Source organism: Sander lucioperca, chromosome 12, assembly GCF_008315115.2.
Source record: "Sander lucioperca isolate FBNREF2018 chromosome 12, SLUC_FBN_1.2, whole genome shotgun sequence".
NCBI lineage: Eukaryota > Metazoa > Chordata > Actinopteri > Perciformes > Percidae > Sander > Sander lucioperca.
The window spans coordinates 8,604,239-8,626,243 of NC_050184.1; the positions used below are offsets into that span (position 1 = coordinate 8,604,239).

Consider the following 22,005-nt stretch of genomic DNA (forward strand, 5'->3'; position numbering starts at 1 on the left):
TTTCCTTTAACAACATCCAGATGAATGGCCTCTAGTCTATATCCTCAACGTTCCACTTCTGTGATTGCTCTGGTGCAGCAGGAAATTCCGCCGGATGCATTTCTTTTCGCCAATGTCCCTTTGCTTCCGCTTTCTTTGTGTTGGAATTTTAAACTCCGGTGGATTTATGAGGACTATGGTTAACTGCTCCTCAGATCTCTTCATGGTAAATTGGGACAGCTAGCTCAACAGCGTGTGGAGGATGGTCTGGCAAAGCGAGACTATGCTGAAGTAAACCTAACATGCCTGAGACGCATCTTGAGATGCATATGTTGTAAGATGGCACAGTATCTTGATGGAAGTATACGTTTTACGCACTGTTTTGATTAACGAGTGCACCTCATTGTGGCCATTGTTTGGAAAGCTGTGTCTTTCAAATACGAAGTTTTTTTTTTTAGAATGGACACAACAGAAAGTGTTTTTCAACTCTACGAGCATTCGGTTTTGAATGGCATGCTTTTGATTTGGATCTGTTTTGATTCTATGATTTTGCACTGAGAGAGGCCCTTCTACTTAACACTGTTGAACTGATCTATTCTATTAGTAGTATTTTTATGCCTTGTCTGTTGGTTTAACTGTCGATGCAGTTTTCCTGGCATCTCTTATCGGTGATTATATTCCCTCTAACAAATCCTGTTTTGCTAATTCGCTGCAGGGCTCAAAGTCGTATTACTGATGCTAGATCAAGCATATCTGGCACCAGTGTTCGCTGTACAGTACTCAAGCAGTTACTGAAGCTGTGGTTTGAACAGTTTACTGAGGCACAGATTGTTTGTACACAGAACGTTTTCCTACTGTAAAGTGGCCAGTGTCTGTCTATTTTGAAATCTAGAGTACACTAGGGGCTAAGTGTTAGATCTAATCAAAACTGTTGCTTTAACTGCCGCATGTAGGTTTGGTCTACAGTATTGGATTGGCCTCAAGATGGTTGAATTATGAGGACAGAATGTACAATACGTCTTCTTGTTTTTATCTCGTTTTTAATATGTATCTGTCTGGAAGAAAAGATGACAAATTTGTTGTTACAACCTTATATATATATTTCTGTGCTTCAGCCTTTATCTGTCTCTACAGTGTTGTATTAAACCTTTGTTGATCTGTTGTATAACTATATAATCGACTAACCAGTCATCTCCACTTAACATTAATTACGTAATATTCGCTTTTTTATTTTGTCATAGGCAAGTCTTTTAATAACATCCTACTTGCTTAAACTGTTGTTGCTGTTGAGATATTTACACCTTTTTTCTTGTGCTTATGTCCTCCTGATGTGACAGGGAACAAAAGAGGTAAGAACACTTTACTTGTTCCACATAGTAATGTTTAAATAACATTGAATTTCTTGTAAAATGTGTTAAAATGACTAGAAAAGTCTCCAGAATTTCAAAATTGCATTAGACACTATGAATTTTAAGATCAAGACTTCCATCTAGTGGCAAACAATGGCCACGTTATGTCCTATGGGGGTGGGAGCATTACAGTTAAAATCACACAGGGTTTTGAAGATTAATCAAAACAGACACAGGGGCACTCTTGGCCCTATGTTTACTAATTATTTCCTTCTTCTAAAGAAGAAGCCAAACACTAACTAGCTAAGCCCGTTTTAAAAACTAAAATGGAAAAAAGAGCATTAAGAAAGCGGTGTGGCAGTAACATATAACTTAATATTAGTCATAAAACGTAACGTTATGTTTTGTTGTTGTAAGGGTTAACCACTTAAACTTAACCCTGTTAACGGCTAACGTCCCTTACTGTTGTCATGTTTGGCTAGCCCTACTAAGGAATGAAGCAGACATGGTTTCTTACACTGAAGTATACATAGAAGAATAAGGACAAACTCAGTTATATCTGTTGTCACAGATAAGCTAAAAGACATAATCGCAGGGCTCATGCTAACGCCATAAACTAACTTTAGCTAAAGGTCCACCACAAGACCACCCACACTCACCTGTCAATTTGAGCCCTAAAACACTCCTCATTGTTGCTAAGTAGCCTAAGTAATGGCAAATATGACTATATTAAAAAAAAAGCTACTGATACAAACCGAATGCTTAGCTAACATTGCCGTGTTTTTAGTAGCTACATTAGGACAGTTAGCCAGCCAAAGCAATATTTTACAAAACTTTTTAGCTAACATTACTTCACAAGGTTCAGCGTTGTGGCCACAGGTTCAATAGCCGCTGAAGTTTCCAAACAGGTGTTTAGTTTCTTGATTATTCCCACGTGGACTGAGCAGCCAATCCAATGATATCAACAGAGTGACGTAGGCGTAACGATTTTTTTTTTTTTTTTTTTTTGCTTGATTGTTTTTTCTTCGCCCTGCTGACCTCAGTTCGTTTTGGTAGCCTATGTCTATGTCTAAGCAGGAAAATTGATCCAAAAAAATAAATAATGCATTCCAATCATGTGAGTTCGTTCCAGGGTCCTGGTATAGTGCATGCAAGTTCACTGGTGTGGCTTACTGGAACACTTGGAACCTAAACATCGTTATTGAATATTGTTTCTTATTTGCTTTTCCTGTTATGACAAGTCAACATGTAGCCTACCTGTACTGGTGGTTTTGTTTACATTTTCTGAAACTAATTCACTGTTACTGTTTAATGGTTTTGCCGTTTAATTTCTCTGGAACTTACTAATATAGTCTATTGTTTTATTGTTTCTTTTTGAAAAATAGTCTTTTCTAGTATTCTATTCTATTTTTCTATTTGTTAGTTGCTTTCATTGAAATGTCTGCCATGAAATAGGTCTAAGTAAGTAAGTAAGTAAACTTTATTTATATAGCACCTATCACAGACAGAGTCACAAAGTGCTTTACATGCAGCAAGTTTAACAATTTACAATCATACAAACATAAAAACAATGATAGTTCAGTCAAGTGAAAGCTTGTCTGAATAGGAGTGTCTTCAGCTGTTTTGTAAAAGAAACAATAGAATCGGCCACACGCAGCGACAGGGGCAGGGCATTCCACAATTTGGGAGCAACTGCCTGAAAGGAGCGGTCTCCCCGAGTTTTAAGGTGGGTTTTTGGGACCATTAGGAGATTTTGACCTGAGGAACGAAGCGTGCGGAAAGAAGAGTAAGTCTAAGATAAATGCAGGGATACACAGCCAAAAGTATGTGCACATCCTGGTCCACCACACCAGAAGTACACAAAACATTGTGTACTTTTTCATGGTTAGAGCTATGTCCTCTGGTTCCAATATTCTTAATGTAAAGTTTAAGATAATTGTGTCCTTCAAATTTTTTGTCAAAGCCATTCCCCTGCTTCACCATGACAATGCCCTCAGGCCAAAAGAGTCATAATATTTCCAGTTCTCAGTTTGTGGTTTTGAAGAACTGGACTGGCCTGCAGGGGGCCCTGACCTCAACCCCACCATTAACTATAAGCCAGGCTTTGTCACTCAACATCAGTGACTGACCTTAATGCTCTTGTGGCTATAGGGGAGCAAATGGCCAAAGTTTTGGATGAGACGTTGATGTTGACACACTTTTGGCCATGTAGTGTAAAAATAAAGGAAAAGACTAATGACTAAAAAGAGACACATTAGAGAATCAAACTACAGTACTAACAGTATCTATATTGTAACTAACCTTCTGTGTTTGTGTATATTATGTTGTATTATATAAACCATTTAATATGAGATTGTTTTATTAGAAGGTCTTTTAACAAATTCCCTTTTAAGAAAACCTTATAAAAGCTCCCTGTACAATTCTAACTTCTATTTTGTTTCTGGCCCTTTGCCCACCTTTCTTCATGGATGCATCTAGAAAAGTGGAGCAGCAGGCCAAACAGGCCAAGGAGATGGAGGAGAAGACAGAGCTGGAGCGACTACGGACCCTGGGCTATGACGAGACCAAGCTGGCTCCCTGGCAGCGACAGATCATTCTGAAGAAAGGGGATATAGCCAAACAGTGAAATGGGCCATCTCCACATCCTCTGCCCCGCAGCACTCCCCACCCTCACACACCCACCCCAAGGCCTTCACTGAACACCTCCCCATCCCTGATCCTCCACTCAGCACTGTACACTGGACAGTGGGGAAGAGCCTGTCTCCTCTAAACCCTGTCTCACCTTTCGACCTCAAAAACAGGACCATGCTGTGGTTGCTGCTGTCCACACCGGTTTTGAGGCTTAGCTTGGGTGGCGTGACCCGCCACCTCCCATTGAAAGTCTCATGGACACAAACTCTTGGTCTTTTAGTGCTAACAATAGCTGTGACATGCACTGATTCTCCTCGCTTAAGACATTTGCTATAAATGCATGTGTCCTTACTTAAATTAAGATTATCTGTAGAATCCATCTACTTGCTTTCCTGCAAATCAATAAAAGCTATTTAAGATTTACTCAAACAAAGAGATTTGTGATAGATGGAAAGGGGATACTAAGCATTTTTGCCATGTGGAAAAAGCCTGTCATTGCATGTCTATTTTCCCTTCATTAGACACATTCACCATTATGTAACGAATGGAAAAGTAGCTGACAGTTGTGTCATCTGAAGATGGCATGGACATACTCAGCAAAGGCTTAATTAACCTTTGAGCAGCTAATGCATTCTGTATGTAGACAATACCACATATTTATCATGTTATATACTTAGTCATGACAGTTTTGTATCAAGCACATAGAAGCACTTTTCTAAATGGCTTCATTTTACTGGCAGAGTTGTAATCCTAACACTGCTCAAACTGATCTGTTTCTTTAGAAAAGCGTGTTGTCATTTCTCTGTGGATTTGGAATATTGATGTATATCATATTTTAAACAATGTAAAGATTATGTAGCTGTGCAAATTGAATTTTACTAATCAATGGAGAAACAGCTGCAATGCTCCAATTACATTTTTCTATATGTGACCTAAATGTTAAGCTATTGTGATAATGAATGTGAAATGTTGCGTGCATGTGTTGCATAATGTGTATGAGCAGGTTATGAATTATTAAGCACATTTGACCCCAGGACCCTTGATTTTTAGTAAAACACAAAATAATAACAAATACACATACATGTGAGTACAATCCTGCTAGGTTTCCATTTTAACATTGACTAACAGCCCCTTTTTTTTTTTTAAACAACTAAAAACATGCACATGTAAAGATCAGGATCTTACACCAGACGTCTCATCTGCACACTGAATATTGCAAAAGTAGAGAAAAGACATCAGTTTGTCCTGTGTCCTGTTCCGGCCTTCGTCCCACTAACCTGGAGGATAAATCTTTGATGAGCAGATCTGCTTACAGAATACTGAGTGCTCTCTGTCTGCCAGAAACAGCCATGACATCAAAAATGTACTGTTCCTTAGATCATGCCAGCATAATCTGCAGCCGCTAGTGTGAAGTCCAGTTTTCAATACTCAATACTTCTTTGGGCCAAAGAAATAAATAAGATGAACAAGACTTACAATGTACTATATAGTTCTCATCAGGTGTTCTCATTCAGGCATATGCATACACAACAGAACTGACACAAATGCCAGGTTGATAATCATACAGCTGATTTTATTCAGCATTTATAAACAGTTACTTTCAGTTCCAGATTTTCAAGCATTACTAGGATTCACAAATGTGTTGGGCATGGGTTCATCAATTTGAGGCTAAATATGGAAATGTGGGAAAGCTGTGTTGAATGTGTTTGGCAGAACTGAGGAGACACATTTGAAATGTGACATTTAAGAGCAACTGAACCTCACAATTATGCAGGATGTCTCTACCTGAGCATGGCACACAAGTATTCCCACATGATGAAAAATATTCTCTATGTTTACTACATTTATGTTGGATGTACATTTTTACAGATGTAGGGTATCAAGTGTACACAGCATGTCGTCATGAAAGACATGGTCCTGGTTGGGGAATCATTTGGAAATATTCTAATTAACTTTCATCAGATGCCATATGATGTTGAAATTGAAAATGATGTAAACGTCATTGCCATTTGATTTTCAATATATATTTAAACTGTGTATATAGTGACCCTCTCTGATTGTTGTCATTTCATTGTTTCCATTACTGCATTACATTACATGTCTCAGCCTTGCTTGAATAGAATGTTGGCTAACTCGTGTAATTATTCAGACTGTTGAAAATGAAGACAATAAATCTTTAATCACCAAACAATGTTCAGAGTGTGCTTGTGTTGCCTCCAACAGAAACACATGTACAATAAAAATCCAATAGACTAGTGCAACAATAAAAAGCCCTTGAATAAATGTTACCTTACAATGTTCCGTTTTTGTTGAGGTTTATTAACCTGGAGTCATTTTTTAGGCTTTTGTTTGTATTGCTGTATTGGACTGAGTTATAGAGGGATGTTTACGCTTTGAGAAAACTGACATACAGGGTTTTAACTCCAATATCAGGAACATACTGCTGGAAAAAAAAAGTAGGGTAGATTTAAAATATATAGGTAATTACAACCAAAATACCACCAATGACAAAATCCTTATAATAATAATAACGTTTGGTAAAAATGGTAATATGCAATAAAAAAATGAATAAAATAAATAAACCAGACTCCATGTTTTTATTTTACATTTGGGAGTACAATTTCCTTTTACATTTATTTACTGATTAGGCCTACTGTTTTCGAAGAATCCTTATAATAAAACTTGCAAAACATGTTCAATGACAGATACCATGTATTGGGTGGTGATGGCATAGTGGATATGAGGCATGCCTTTGGTGGTGGCAGATCCAGGTTCGATTCCCAGTGCGATACATTAACCAATGTGTGCCTGAGCAAGACACTTAACCTGTAGTATAGTAATTGTAAGTCGCTTTGGATAAAAGCTTCAGTTAAATGACATGTAATGTAATTTTCTACATGCAGCGTAAATAAATCAGTGACGAGGCCCTATTGATCACCAGAGGGCGCCAACGAGCTATTTCTTGCCAATCAGGCATGTCACTAGACAAAAATAACAACATCAGAAAGAAAGAAACAGTAGAAATTCGACGGAAGATCAAAAAAGGACAACATTTTATATTCGTGTATTGCAAAATGATTATAACTATATGGCAAGGTCCAACACAAACTCTACCTGACATTTTTAATGCATTTGATTGAAAGATGGCTTTATTTATGTGGCCAAGCCGGATTGTGAAGTAGTCCATCGTCACAGAAACAGCAGCTAAACTTTTTCTGTAAAAAAAAAAAAAAAGAAAAAAAAAAAAGCTTGCTTTCGTAGCTGCAAGCCTGCTTCAATCTAAATTGGCACTTTTCGGTGATTGATTGACGCCTCACCTGTGGTGACGTAAGCAGCACGGTTTAATGGGCGCCTGCAAACAGAAGAGGAAGTAAGTGAGTCAGAAGAAATATGTGACAGAGGGGAGCGGAGGACTACATCTGCTGCCCTGCTCAACGAACCGGACAGCCCGAGAGCCGCCGGACTGAGTTGTCATATTATTTAATAGGAAGGCTGGAATTTGAAAGGTCACCTCACGCAGGTAAGGCAGTTGTTGAACCTCTCAAAGTTTCGGTGTTTGCTGAACTGCGTTTCCCCTCGCTGTTATGAACCATGGGAATGGGAGGCAGACATTTTTGCTCCCACCCTAATCCGTCTTTCAGGCAGCGGAGTTATTGGACATTTAGACTGCGACTGAACAGAAAAAATAAGCAAATTCCTAATTTTGCTATAGGTTTATAATCAGTATGCCATGTCTTTTAAAAGTGAAATTAAAGCTGCTTTTATTGTCTGTTATGAATGTAATTTTAATAGCTACTCAATATAATGACATGTTTATAAGAGTTAGACCTGCATAATAACGTGCCTGTGTGTCTATACTTGGCATTATAGGCTCTTTGCACAGAGCAGGTTTGGAGAATCGATCAGAAACAAGGTGTGAATTAGTTTTCTTGTAGTTTCTGTGGCGCACAGATTTGCTGGAGCACGTCTCTCTGTGTGCTTGTTGTGTGAGCAAGTGCAGTGTAGGAGTGAGCTGTGAGTCACGGGTTGATCGAGGCCCTTGATATGAGTTTGAGGACTGACACAACTGGCTGCTGCTCCGTCCAGCAGTGTGGAATCTGATCAATGGTTGGGCTCCATTCTTTAATGGGAAGAGATCTGGGAGCTAGGGCTGTGCAATTAATCGAAATTTTAATCGCGATTACGATTTAAGCTCTTAATGATCACAAAAACGTCAAAAAGTAAAAAGATTATTTTGCTCATTGCGTTTTGCAAATAGAATGCTTATTGTCTTGTGTTCTGAATGGGAATAGTATTTAGGGGATTTCACAGTTCTAAGTGTTTTCACTTTTGATTTGTTTAACTTTAAAAAAAAAACTTTTTTAAGTTCAATAATTGCAACATCTTTCCAAAAGTCAATGAGTAATCGTGTTAAATAATCGTGATTTCAATATTGACCAAAATAATCGAGATCATGATTTATTTCCATAATCGAGCAGCCCTGGGAGCCCCATTTTAGGTCACTCTTAGTATTTTAGGGTCATCCAGACAAGAGACGCTCATACCCCTGCTTTTTCCCCATGTCTCCATTTAAGGTGCTAGTTTATACATGTTCCCTGTCTGTAGTTTGAACTTCTCCTGGTTATGCATGTAAAAACTGTAATTTCCCCTCCTCTTCAGACTCCTTCAATGTTGTAAGTGCTGAAGAGCTCAGTAGACTGTGTGGAGGTGACGGTGGGAGGACGCAATGGCCAACAGCCAGTCAGACAGCTGCATGGGCGACCAGGCCCCTCTGGTTCTGGTGAGCCGCTTCTCCACAGAACTCCATATATCTGAGCCTGGCGATGATTGCTGCCAGTCCCAAAGCACCCCCACACCCCAATCTGAAACATCCACGCCCCAGGAAGATGTAGTACAAAGGCTGGTGGTGCCTCAGCCAGTGGTTTTGAGCACCCAGAGTCCTGCAGCGCGGAAGGTTGGCACCCAACAGCTCATACCCAAGTATTTAGCCGGCCGGCCTAAAAACCGCCACCACACCACAGTGGTGACGTTCCCAGTGGGACTGGAAAACTCCACCAGTGTTACCCGGAGCCGTCACTCAACCCAGGGGCCAGATTTGTCCTGGGAGGATTATGACAGTGATGGAGACGGCTTTGCTTTGAGGAGGAACCGCAGGAACAAGTCATACAGAGCTGCTGTGACAAGCCTGGACATTGAAGCCATGGCGTCGGAACAAGGGCCTGCAGCCACACTGAAACCGGTTATGGAGGACAGAGCAGCCAGTCCTGGTCGATCTCGCAGCACTGGACGCAAGGTACATACGTCAAGGGGTTGGGGGCCAAAGGGCAGTATTGTACTTTGTCCATTTATCATAAACTCATAGTTGATTAAATGGAATTTGTATTGTAGAAAGATAATTGTATCCACTTATCTGTTGGATTTTAGGAGTGTTACATTTTCATTAACCAGTTGCTACTATCAGTAGCAACTGGTTAATGAAAGTGTCACTTTTGATGCCAGTTATGTCCTGCAGATGAAAACAGAGCCTAGCTGATGCAGTTTTGTTTTTTTAATAACCTCATAGGCCAAAGCCAGCATAGCCAATAACATTGGGTGACCTCTATCAAATTCTCATTTAGTCATAGTGATGATGCTATGTTTCCACAACTGTTTCCTATTTTCCAGACCAGTACCAGTGTTGAGGAAGTCCCCGTAGTTTTTTTTTTTTTTTTACCAGAGTGTATTTTAAAACTCTTCATTTAAGGATCGAAGAAAGAGGCAGTGCTGAAGAGAGGATTACTTTTTGGAGAAAAAAAAGCTCTAATAAAAACTGAGTATTACTGAGGCACATGCATTCCACAGTGTTAAACTTAGGCTGCAATGCTGTCTCCCTTCTAGCGATTCCTGGGGAGAAAGAGGAACCAGAACCAACATGGGTCCTTCAAAGATGGTATGTTCACTGATGTGTCAGCCGGTCCACTTCTCTAAATTTGGCAACAATACTACAAATAGATGGGAAATAACTGTTTATTTTATTTTTTATTGGGTTGCAAAGCAGTTTTGTGTTGAAGAATTTCTCTATGGAAATGTAAAAAAACAACTGAACTTAGTTTGTGGGTGCAATAAAGTCTGTGTTGAGAGAGAAGATCCCTTGAGGCAACAGGAGACAACAGAACAGGAAATCATTCACTCTGAACGATCCCAGAATGCTAAATGTCAGATTGTTGAGTCTTGAGTGTTGACATTTGATGTCCTGTACCTTCAGACACTGCCACTTCTCCAGTTTTAATGTGCGTAATTTCCAAGTAATAATTATGCAGACTTGAGATGCTTTAATTAATTGAAGAGTTGTTTGTCCACTTTTAGAGCTGATATCTCACTGGGGCTGCCTTTTAAAAATGGAAGATGCAAGAGCGGTCATCTTAGGAAAACATTTAATTTATTTCTAAATATCATAATCAGCTTTCACCTGCACATTTAACTGTGAGAATCAAACCTGTGACCTTTCACTAACTGAAAGGTCTCTGTATCATTTCAGTAATGATACACTGCAGGCAGAAACCTGCATTTAAATCTAACTCCTTATCAGCATTTTTTTAAACCGATGCATTCTCACCTCCCTTAGGGTTTAGCCTTATGTTATTATGTTGACACATACCAACTCTGATTTTGCCCTTCATTTTTTACACTTGACAAATTAACTACAATTAACTTCTTTCAATACAGCTGACAGATTTATGGGTGAAAACATCAGAATCCTATATACATAGCTTGTTGTGAGAGATATATTTCACTGTGCTTTTGAAGAATTTGCAATGTTTTCCGGCTTTTATAGTCATGAATATTGTCTGTGAATCCAAATTCCAAAATGCACGCTGAGACTCTGGATTGAAACTTAAGTGGTGTTTGTTGATGCGATCCTCAGCTACGCCGTGCCTCTACCAGGAGATCCGTGAGCGAGGGCTGCACTCCACCAACCAGGATGAGCTGCTGGATGACTTTGTGGTGGTGGAGCCTCCCGTGGAGGACCAGAGCATCGTAGTGAAGAGCTACCGGCCGGCACAACTCACCTGGAGCCAGCTGCCACAGGTAAACCTCTAACTGCACTGACGTACAAGTAAGCATTGAGACAGAGGAAAAAAACAGCATGAAGTCGAATTCTGCAAATGTGTTTAAATTGATAACGTAATAGAGTTATAATTATACAAGTGTACTAATACATAATTCCATCTCAGTCATCACTTCCTTTAATAGAAACACTGACAGCCAATTTCCTTCTTGTTCTAAACCTTCAGCTGAATTTTTCATTTTGTTCAAAAGGTTGCAATATAAAAGCTTACAGTCTTTCTTACATGTTTCGCTGCTACATAAACTACCACGCTCCATGACCCTTTGTGGAAATGCTGGCTATATTTGGTCTAGATGTCAGAATATCCACTGAGCTGGAGGCTGGAGTCGTTAACATTTAATTGTGACCAATTTTAAAAACAAGCTCTATTTTAAATATACAGCAGAATGTGGAGCTTAACATCATTTTTCTTTATATCTCTTACAAAGGTGAGGGACACCGGTATCCTGACATTGGTCTCACCACAGGAGAGAAAGAGACAAGAGGTAAGTGCATGCGTGTGTGAAGGTATGCATGCCAAGTATGCCAAGAAAGAAATGTCCCAGAAGGGATTCAAGGGAATAATGTGCTATAGGAAGCAGGACAGCTCTGATGCCACACAATTGAAGACCATGTTTCAATACTAAAATAAATCTCAATAAAAACGCCACTAAAAACTACACTCAGCATTTTGCATTAGCATCCAAAAGTCACACAGGGAGATAAACTTATAATATAAGAGGCACAGATACCAACTTTTTTCATAGACCGTAGACTTGAAACATTAGAATGAGATGCAAACATAAGACATTTCAAGTTAGTGGCAATGGCAACATTATGACATTTCAGCAACAAATGTGCAATTTAAGAACCCCAAACTTTAAGCAGCATTGTTTGGTTTCTGTTTACATATTTGTTGTTTCTGTATTTCTGCCACTGAGTTGCAGAGGAAAATCAGCCATAGCATGTAATTACCATAAAGACGTTTACTGGAATAATAAAAACCTTGAGCAGTAATCATTAATATTAATTATCAAAGATGTACTCCAGCGATTTAGTGTTGCACTTCCCATAATATCGGGGACTTAGAAGTAACAAACTAAAAAAAGAAGATGTAGCAGAGGCCAAGATATCCTGACTTTTAGTCCCTGCTATTGGTCAAGCTCTAAAAACACAGGATCCTACATTTCATATCTCAAAAGCATCTTTCATTAGACCTCACCTGCCTCTTTAATGCCCACTCCTTAAATCGACACACATACAGATATACAGGCTTTCTGTTACAAATTCAAACCCAAGCCAAGATACTCCTGATTACATCTTCAGGGAAATTAAGTGTCTTAAAAATATACTTTACACTACACACATTTTCATCCCACACTTGCCAACATTGTCTGGCAACAAGTTTGAAGAACTCATTCTTCCCCGTTTCCACCTGGTATTAAAATCCGATCACTCAGATCGGATCACAAGTGGACCGCTCTAAGTTCAGGTGAAAACCGTCTCAGGACGCATTGAGATCCGATCTCAAAAAACACATTTGGAGGTGGTCTGAGTGTCCATGTTCCTATAGCAGTGAGAACGGGAATGTAAAAAAAAGTTATAATATTGAAACTAAATTTCAAACCACAGACACATAACAACAACGGCGGTTACATTTCATTACAAAATAACTCCTAGAATTGAACATCAATATATTGACTAAGACCAAAACCTAATGGTTTCGGTCTGTGAAACCGATGTGATAGTGTAACACGATCTGAGGGTGGCTTTCCTCTTTTGTAATGTGTCTATACTAGCAGTCTAACAACAGATCTTGTGTCAATACCAAAGGTCCATCCTGTGTGCACTAGTAGACGCTGAATAAAGCCACACCCTCCCAGTGTGATCACACTCAGTCCGTCTGCTGAGCAGGTACTTGTCTCGCTCTTTTGTACTTTTAGTCCCTCTCATGGGTTTAGTTTAGTGCTCGAGCAATGTGCTTCAGATTTGGCATCCATGATGACAACTTTAATGCTTCTTTTTGGGGACATTAAGACATTTAGTTAAAGTTTAGGGCTAAATGAGGTGGAAATAAAAAAAAATTAGGAACTAAACATACTGCTTTTCAAGTGGACATGCTGTAATATCAGGAAGATGTGAGTAGTGAAAAAGGTTGCCCCACATTAGCTCATACAAAACAGCGCTTTACCAGGTTCACCAGGCAGACTATTATTTACTATTCTTTAGTGATGTTTTGAGCTTTTAGTCTGAAACATCAATGTTGGATGAGATATTTTCAGGAAGTAGTGTTCTTAAGTTAGCCTTTGGTCCTGTCTGAGCCAATCACCTGACAGGATGTGAAGGGGTGTGTAAGATGTACCATCGCCACCTGATGGCTTACCTAAGATCCTGACCACAAACAGTAGAGACTAACTGTCATACAGTAAAAAAATACTTTGAACACTGCTACAAATTAACCACTGCTGATATGTTTTGTTTTCTACTGGTATATGCATCTGATTCCTATGAATAATGGATAAGTCTAAAACATCAGCAGTTAATGTGTGCTTTTCATGTCACTCAGTATCAAATCCTAGATTCACAATTTTGCTCCAATATTAAACATGTAGGGAGAAGTTTTTCATATAATAATAATAATAATAATAATAATAATAATAATAATAATATATAATAATAGGGGATAGCAGAGATGCAGAATTATCCACCAACAGCAGCCTCAATAGACCAGAATGCATTGCAGTCACAGCACAAGTTTTATTTTGTCTGTTGCACTTTATTGATGTTGAAGGACTTCATCACTACTTTGCTCTGTTCCTCTCTGAGTAAACCCTACATTTAAGTGCAGAAAGTAGAGGCCATTCATCTGGATGTTGTTAAAGGAAATTCTGAGAAATGTAGGAAATCACCAAATTACCCAGAGGTAGTCTCGCTTTGCCATACCATCCACACACAGCGGAGCGGAGGATGGTCTGGCTACTCCACACAGCATTCCAGGATGGGAGAAAAACGTGCTCTGGTTTATTGGCATTTCTTTAAACCAATCACAATTGTCATGGGCATGGGAAAGCTCTGCACCGCTGTAAAATAGTCGTGGAGGAGAAAACTCAGACTAAACATATAGTCTAGCTAGCTTTTTCAATTTACCATGCAGAGATCTGAGGAGCAGTCAACCAAAGTCATAAATCCACCAGAGTTTAAAATTCCAACACAAAGAAAGCAGAAGGAAACGGACATATGCATCCGGCGGAATTTCCTGCGGCACCGGAGCAATCCCGGAAGTGGAACGTCGAGGATATAGACTAACCCAGAGGTGAAATAGCAGGTTGACGAAAAGTGGGTTTCCCTAACATAAAGTAAATTAAAAACCTTCATTAAAAAAAATAACAGACTATCATACAGTAACAGTAAGAGCACCACAGTGTTTTTTTTTAAGTTAAAGCTGAAAAGAAAGTACAGTACATGTTGCAAATGTGAGTTGCTCCTTCACATGAACACTTATTTGGGTTTGTGTGATCATTTTGACAGGCCATTTTTGAGATCATCACATCAGAGCATTCGTACCTGCACAGCCTGGGCATCCTGGTGCGTCACTTCAAGAGTAGTGAAGCTCTGAGGAAAACAATGACGGCCACAGAGCACCACCACCTCTTCTCCAACATCTCTGTCATTCACCAAGTCAGCAAACGGTGTGTGTGTGTGTGTGTGTGTGTGTGTGTGTGTGTGTGTGTGTATTCTTGTTTAACTATACTCATGGGGTCCAAAAACCGGGAATACAGTATACTTGTGGGGTCCGGACAACTTTAAAGGGCTGTTTGAGGGTTAAGACATTTTAGGATTAGGGTTAGAATTAGGTTATGGTTAGGGTGAGGGTAAGGGTTAAGGTTAGGCATTTAGTTGTGATGGTTAAGGTTAGGGTAAGGGGCTAGGAAATGCATTATCTCAATGACGGGTCCCAACAAAGATAGTGAAACGCAGTGTGTGTGTGTGTGTGTGTGTGTGTGTGTGTGTGTGTGTGTGTGTGTGTGTGTGTGTGTGTGTGTGTGTGTGTGTGTGTGTGTGTGTGTGTGTGTAAACTAGTTGTGGGGGAGGTTCAGCGCCTCATACCAAAAAAAAAGGATCCGATGATGCTTTCAGTGTGTGAAGCAGTATCAAAAGATTTTAAAAGAGGCTGAATTGAGTGTTTTGTCATAGAGTTAACGTGATTTGGTTCCAAGCAGAAAATGGATTGAGTTAAAGTTTCAGGTGGAGTATTTGCCCTCACCATGTCTTTAGTAACCTGCAGGTTCCATCAACATGTTAAAACACGCTAGTCAAACTGGTTCTGCTGCCTAGCTGCTCTGTATTCCCAGGCTTTGAGATGATAATGTAGCAGCCTGTGTTGCTCTGTGCAATACTGTATACATTGTTTGGAATAAAAATAGATCCAGTTTTAGCAGCAAGACAAGAAGTGACCTTCTATCTTTGATCATCTTGCTCTCGGTTTCCAAGTAATACAAGATCTGTGAAACTAGAAGGCAGAAGATGCCTCAGTTTGTTTTTGGCTCAAAAATGTCTTCTTCCGGTGACACAACAGTTACAAACATTGCTTAACATTAAAACAAACACTACTTAAGTTTAAGAGGGACACCAGAATGTAAACACTCTAATACAGTATGTATACTTGACCGACTTGATTTTGACAGTCAGATAAAACCTTATAACCCCCAAGGTAACAATTTGTTGTAAATTCATATTAGATTGTAATATTGATTGATTGACTGATATTTTTATTTACGTGTCATGCCACTAAGTGGCCCATTCCACACGGAATTACATGACACAAATACAACTGTATTTAATTCCACAGCTTCCAGTCCAATGTCCACATACAACATTCTCCACTTTGCAAAAAACAAAAAACAAATAAAATGTATTACAGCAGCCACAACACAATAGTGTAACCCATAAATTGTCCAACTAGAGCCAAACACTTCATACACTATGTGCTTGTCTGAAAATGTTACTAACTACTGTTACTATATTTAAAAGTGAAAGTGTGTCCTGCTCAGGTAATTAGTCCGTGGGTGGAAAAACACAGTCCTTTCACTTCTTTACTAACCTTCCTCTCTCTCTCTCTCCATTTTCAGGTTTTTTGAGGACCTTGAACGGCGTCACTATGACAACCCAGTGATCCGGGACATTAGCGATATTGTTCAGAATCACGCTGCCCACCACTTTGAGCCCTACATTGTCTACTGCTCCAACGAGACCTTCCAGCAGAGGACGCTGCAGAAGCTGCTGTGAGCAGCAGAACAACCCGTAACAAGATGAGTTTCTGCAGTAACACGGCAGCACAAGCTAAACTTCTCTCTTTCTTTCCGTCTTTTAGGACCAGTAACGCTGCGTTCAAAGAGGCCCTGAAACAGATTGAAGGAAGCCGTGAATGTGGAGGCCTGCCCATGATCTCTTTCCTCATCCTTCCCATGCAGCGAGTCACCAGACTGCCACTGCTGCTGGATGTCAGTTCAACATTTACTTTCGTATATGGACGACTCATTGGAAAACACATAGCAGCTGAAAATAGGAGCCTGAGGGCCGCTTTATCCGTTTTTCCTTCCTTTTTCCATTTTTTTTAAAGTAGAACGCACTGTAATCCACATTTCTGTAAATGTGCCAGAGTTAGCCAGCCAGCTAATTTTCTACTGTAGTCCTTTGTTGAGATGTTTTGAGACCAGAAAACAGCAAGACAGATTAACATTTACTGACCGAAGACAACAAGACAGCAACAGCAACAAAATAAGCATTCTCAAGACGCCATGCAGAGCAACAGGAAGCAGCAAGACATTAGTGCATTAATACATCAACAGTATCCACATTCAGTACACGTAGCCATGCAAGCAAGCAAGCCACAAAACACAGCCAAGCAGCACTTATAGTAGCCATTTTCTTGATATGTGCAAACACACAGAGCAGTTATAAGCAGAGACATGGAGAAATAAATCAACAATTAAGTATGCATTCACCACATTATCTGCATGTTATTCAATTCTGTCTTTATTCAGTCTTTATAAAACTGTTTGTTTTTTGTTTATTTATAAAAGCTTGTAAAGATGCACATGCATCGAAATCTAAAAGCATCAACACTTGTGTACCATAGAGACACATTTTAGGGGGCTGAGAAAGGTAAACATAAAACCATATGTTTATAGACACAACTATAACTTTGAATATGTGCATTTTCACTAGAGTTAAAACAATAAGTTATTAATGATTTAGGAACTCCAGATTCAGCTTTGTGGCATGTACTGTGGTGCAGAAGGTTGTTTTGTCTACTGAAGTACATAATTGGTACTGTGAAAGTTTCATACCTTTTTTGTTCTCTCCTCACAGACGATCAGCCAGAAAACTCAAGACACGACAGCAGAGCACTTTGCTGCTGTTTGGGCGCTGCACGCCATCAGTAAGGTAGAGATGTTAAGAAGGCACGCTTCAGCCCTACATTTCTTACTTGAGAGTGAGCTATGAAGTCAATGTGTTTTTAAGGTTGTGATTATCATTATGTCGTTGTTGTGATTGTATTATTTCAACAGTTGGTCAATAGCTGCAATGATGGAGCTCGGCGAATGGAGAGGACAGAGCAGATGTACACCATCCAGAAACAGATGGATTTTGGTAAAATTAAGGCAAGTTTTTGTTTGTTGTTGGCTATGGATGTACATATACTGTAAAAAGCAAGGAACATAATGTAACTTGGATAAAGCTTTGGACTGATTCCCCTCATGTAGTAATGATGCAGCAGATTCACTTTACTAACCTGGACTGATAACTCTTGTGTCCTCACAGCCATTTCCTCTGGTGTCGTCGTCGCGGTGGCTGAAGAAGCGTGGTGAGCTAGCTTTCGGCACTGAAGAGCTGAGCATCTGGAGGGCTTTCAGCAACAGGAGCTACTACCTGTTTCTCTTCAATGATGTACTGATCGTCACCAAGAAGAAGAGGTCAGTAGGACTAAAATACAGTTTGTTATGACTATTATTCACATAGAGTCTAAAATAATGTTTTGTGGGAAAAGGTTTTTACAAATCTTTGACTGACGGATGTAACTGACAATTTCATATGAATTCACGTAAATATCTGCAGATATTTTCCGGTATGTCAACATAATCACAATGATTTAAAAGGATCAAAAATACATATTTTTCCTTTTACCTGTAGCACTATTTTAGCCTGGTCCTACCAGACTCTCGTATATCTTTAACAGATCAAATCGCTCTCACTTTAGATAATGAAAGAAACTAGTCGTGCATCTGATACAATGGGGGCTGCTATAGATGTCAAACTTCAGAACCACAACCCGATTTTGAAGCATTTTATGAGCTTTGTGGGTTATTCCTGGTAGCTCATGTGGACACTGAGTAGGTCCAGCTGCTAACAGGCAGGGAACATGAGAAACAGAGTGAAATGAGGAGAGGAAGGGGACAGAGAAAGGAGAGAGCATGGATGTGGTGCGTGCATACTTGAGATTCTTTAATCTTGCATTCAGCGTGTCAGCTCGACAGACTACAGCTATCTGTTTTGAGTTAGGGAGAAACCAAACAATGTCAACACAGAGGAAGGAGCTGCCCACAACACTGGAGTCATTTCAGGGTTGTTAAGTTGACACTGGGACCCAGTCTTCAGGTCATAATATATAGGAAATGCAATTAGGAGATAGTAAAGGAATGTGGTTTGAATGTGTCAATAGTACACACATAGACAGTAAAATAGTAGCTGGGTTTAGCTATACTATGTGTAAAAATTGTCATTTAAAATGATATTATTTCTGTGAATGCTCCTGCACAATTTGATTAAAGATATCCTGTAAAAAGAAAATATGAGTAAAAACTATTTGTTTATCCAGTGAGGAGAGCTTTGTGGTGACGGACTACGCTACTCTGGAAAATGTGGAGGTTGGGGAGGATGCAGAAGGACGGATATCTTCGCCTCCCAAAAACAGCCCCAGCAACCATCTTTCCTTCAGGCTGCTGATGAGCAGGAACAGCGATGGGAAAGCAGAGCAGATGACCCTGGTGGCTGAGTCCAGGTACCGCTGCTTTCCGCTCCCGTCAGCCACGAACTGTACATTACATATATAGTTGTTATTCCTTAAGCGGGGATTTATATTTAAAAACACAAGGTATATATCAGTATTATTATATTAATTTAATCTGGTAATCTGGAGGGAGGGACACTTGGATATTTTTGCTGAACATCTGACCTCTTTCTGTCAACTACTGGTTCATACATAAATGCAAACACAGTCTTGCTACCACTGAATATTGATGGTTATGGTGGCCTTTAGGAAACTTGGTCTTGTGCTTTATTCCAAATCATATTCACTAAAGAGAGGAGACCGTCACGGGTTGGCCGTGGTGCAGCATGGCTAGGGGCAGCTATCCCCTGCTGTGAGGCTGTAGTGGAACCTCATGCCATCATGGCTCATGGAAAATCCCTACTGTAAACCAAATAAGGTGTTTGCGTGTGGCTCCCTCTACTGACAGAAGTTTTAATGGCAACCTAAAATACTCCCATGCATGAAGTCCACTCACAAGAAACAGACTTGTGTGTTATCACACGTACAATACTCACAACACTGGCTTTGGAGTCATCTTTAACAGTGCTTGTTTGTTTCTGTTGCCAAGGGAGGACAGGGCACGTTGGATAGTTGCTCTTACAGAACACAAGCAGGCAGGAGTTTCCCCTTGTAAAGATGGTAAGTCAGCATGCTTTATTTACCAAGGGAGTCACTCTTTGAGTTAACTCTGAAACTGACCAGTTTTCAATGTCTACGTGTAATCTTTAAAAGTGGCCCTTAATGACAAATCTGTTCTCTTAGCTTTCATGTGTAAATAATTCATTTGTCATGGGAAGCAGTGTGCTGCACAGAAAACAGATTGTTTGCATTCATTTTCCATTTTAAATGCAATCTTATTCACACACATATCAAAGCTGCATAGGTTCTCCCTTCTTTATTTTAAACTATTTACTAACATTTTATTGGATCTATGTGAATCCTGACTTTGGGTTTACAATGTTTTACAATTACTTAAAATACATTTAAAGAACATAATTTGTATGTAACTGCATTTGACTCCAAATGCGGCAAATGGAGAAAAAAAAACATTCTAGTACAGCACCTCTACTGTAAATTTAACAGATGTAGGCCTCTGTGATCCTACTGTGTGTGCCAAATGTGCCTTGGACATGCACAGAACAACTTTCAAAGCAAGACACAGATGTGGAGCAATCATGCAGTTTCATGTGCATTAGGCTATAGTGTACTATAGGTCTATAGGCGGAAGAACATAACAGTATTTTAAAAAATCATATTTAAAGACATGATAATGTTCATACAAATACACGGCCTTATAATCCTCTATTAATGGCATATTTAAAACAAAACCATCACATAGGCAGCACTCACAGTGGCTGTTTGTGTAATGGCATTAGTTTTAAGAGTGAGTGTATGCTCTGCATATTTGGTATCGTTATGAAAGGGTGTGCCTTTCCAGGGGAATATGACACATTTCAGGAAGTAATGTGATGTGCTGTGTAGATATTCAGCAGTGAATACAGGATGTTTTTTCAGTACTGACAACATGGTTCTTAATTCACCAATAACCACATACAAATTGCTATTTAAAAAAAAAAAAAAAAAAAAAATATAGGAAAATATACTCTATAAAATCTTTGGTTTTATGAATCACATTTCATTATGGGAATGTGTTTCAGGTCTGCCACAGTATGAGGCCACCAAAGCCTACATGCCAAAGGAGCCGGATGAGTTGGGGCTGCAACAGGCTGAGCTTGTCATCCTGCTGCAGAAAGAGGAAGGTGAGGTCCCTTTATGTGTGCACTTACCTCCATCACTACCTGTAATACATCAAAACCAGACTTCCATGCTCAATCAAATGAGCCGCCTCCTACAATTCATATAAAGCATGCAAGAATGCATAAAAGGTACCTTAAACTGTCTGCTCTTCCTAGTCTGGTGCTATGGGGAGAGAATGCGAGATGGAGAGAGAGGCTGGTTTCCTGCTACCTGTGCCACAGAGATCACCAACCCCACAGCCATGGAGAACAATGTGCAACGCATGAAGCGCCTGCGCAAAGAGACCAATGTTTGAGGGACTCTCAGGATGTACAAAATAACAAACACTTTCCAGTAGATTGGTGACTCTCATAATGTTCAGTTTTTGTTGAGACAGCGTTGCAAGAATGGCCATTTATGCTGTCCTGGTATCCCAGTGGTCCAAGATGAATACAATGTGACCATAAGTTTGCTGGGTTGAATCCAGCTAGTGTCCATGTTTTGGTATTCTACCATTAGACTGTCCAAACAATTATTTTAAAGCAGGTTGGATTAACACTTAAATCTCAACCAAAAACTGTATATGGGTGTTTTTGTCCACCTTCTACATGCGCAGCCAATAAAGAACAGATAGAACTTACTGGCCAACCGTGGACATCTTTACTTGTACAGCACTACCCTGTTATTTCCTTGTTGGTGTGAATGTAAATTTAAACTTACTTGCTATAGTAAACAATGAGCCTCAGATGCAGTCTAGGACCTGTTTTATTGTCTACATAAACTATAGTTTCAGAAGTTGCATGTATAATAGTGCTAAATGTTGGATGCATTTCTTGTTAGATCACATTGTGTTAGTGTAATTTCAAGATGATGTGAAGGGTTCTTTGTTATACTGGTGTAAAGAAAATGTGACCACAAAATGTTTCAAAGTTTTGGCAAAACATTTACCATTATAAATGCCATTTTTTGACAGTTATTGAATTTGGTTGATTAAAAATCTTATTGCATCATACGAAGTTGGGTTTGTCTAAATATATTCATATTTGAAATAAAAACACTTCAACTTTACTGTAGGTTACTCTATGTAACTAAAAAATTGAATTTGTCTTTAGAGCCTGCATACTTGAAAT

At 39.4% G+C, this 22,005-nt stretch overlaps 2 protein-coding genes across 7 annotated transcripts in view; both read left to right on the forward strand.

Annotated features, from left to right (window-relative positions):
• Window positions 1-6,150, forward strand: part of espn (espin) — a 47,025-nt gene extending 40,875 nt beyond the window's left edge. For 3 of the 5 annotated variants that reach the window (XM_036008325.1, XM_031286642.2, XM_036008327.1), the window contains 2 exons: window positions 1,308-1,328; window positions 3,807-6,150. In XM_036008325.1, coding sequence (XP_035864218.1) covers window positions 1,308-1,328; window positions 3,807-3,954 — 169 coding nt within the window. In that variant the 3' untranslated portion in view covers window positions 3,955-6,150. The remainder of the gene's footprint in view (window positions 1-1,307; window positions 1,329-3,806) is intronic. The other 2 variants (XM_036008326.1, XM_031286643.2) reach the window with 1 other exon arrangement.
• A 1,128-nt stretch (window positions 6,151-7,278) lies between these two features.
• Window positions 7,279-21,958, forward strand: arhgef16 (Rho guanine nucleotide exchange factor (GEF) 16). 2 transcript variants are annotated; one of them, XR_004899056.1, is made up of 16 exons: window positions 7,279-7,479; window positions 8,619-9,252; window positions 9,837-9,888; window positions 10,864-11,027; window positions 11,496-11,552; window positions 14,575-14,735; window positions 16,176-16,328; window positions 16,418-16,547; window positions 17,419-17,493; window positions 17,619-17,711; window positions 17,872-18,023; window positions 18,926-19,108; window positions 19,707-19,777; window positions 20,797-20,898; window positions 21,052-21,358; window positions 21,513-21,958. XR_004899056.1 is itself a non-coding variant. In XM_031286914.2 (15 exons), exons 2-15 carry the CDS (start codon window positions 8,686-8,688, stop codon window positions 21,189-21,191), a joined length of 2,100 nt encoding a protein of 699 aa, XP_031142774.1. In that variant the 5' UTR covers window positions 7,279-7,479; window positions 8,619-8,685; the 3' UTR covers window positions 21,192-21,958. The 2 variants fall into 2 exon arrangements, 1 of the variants encoding a protein (XP_031142774.1); XM_031286914.2 differs by having other exon boundaries at window positions 21,052-21,958.
• The last annotated feature ends 47 nt before the right edge of the window (window positions 21,959-22,005 follow it).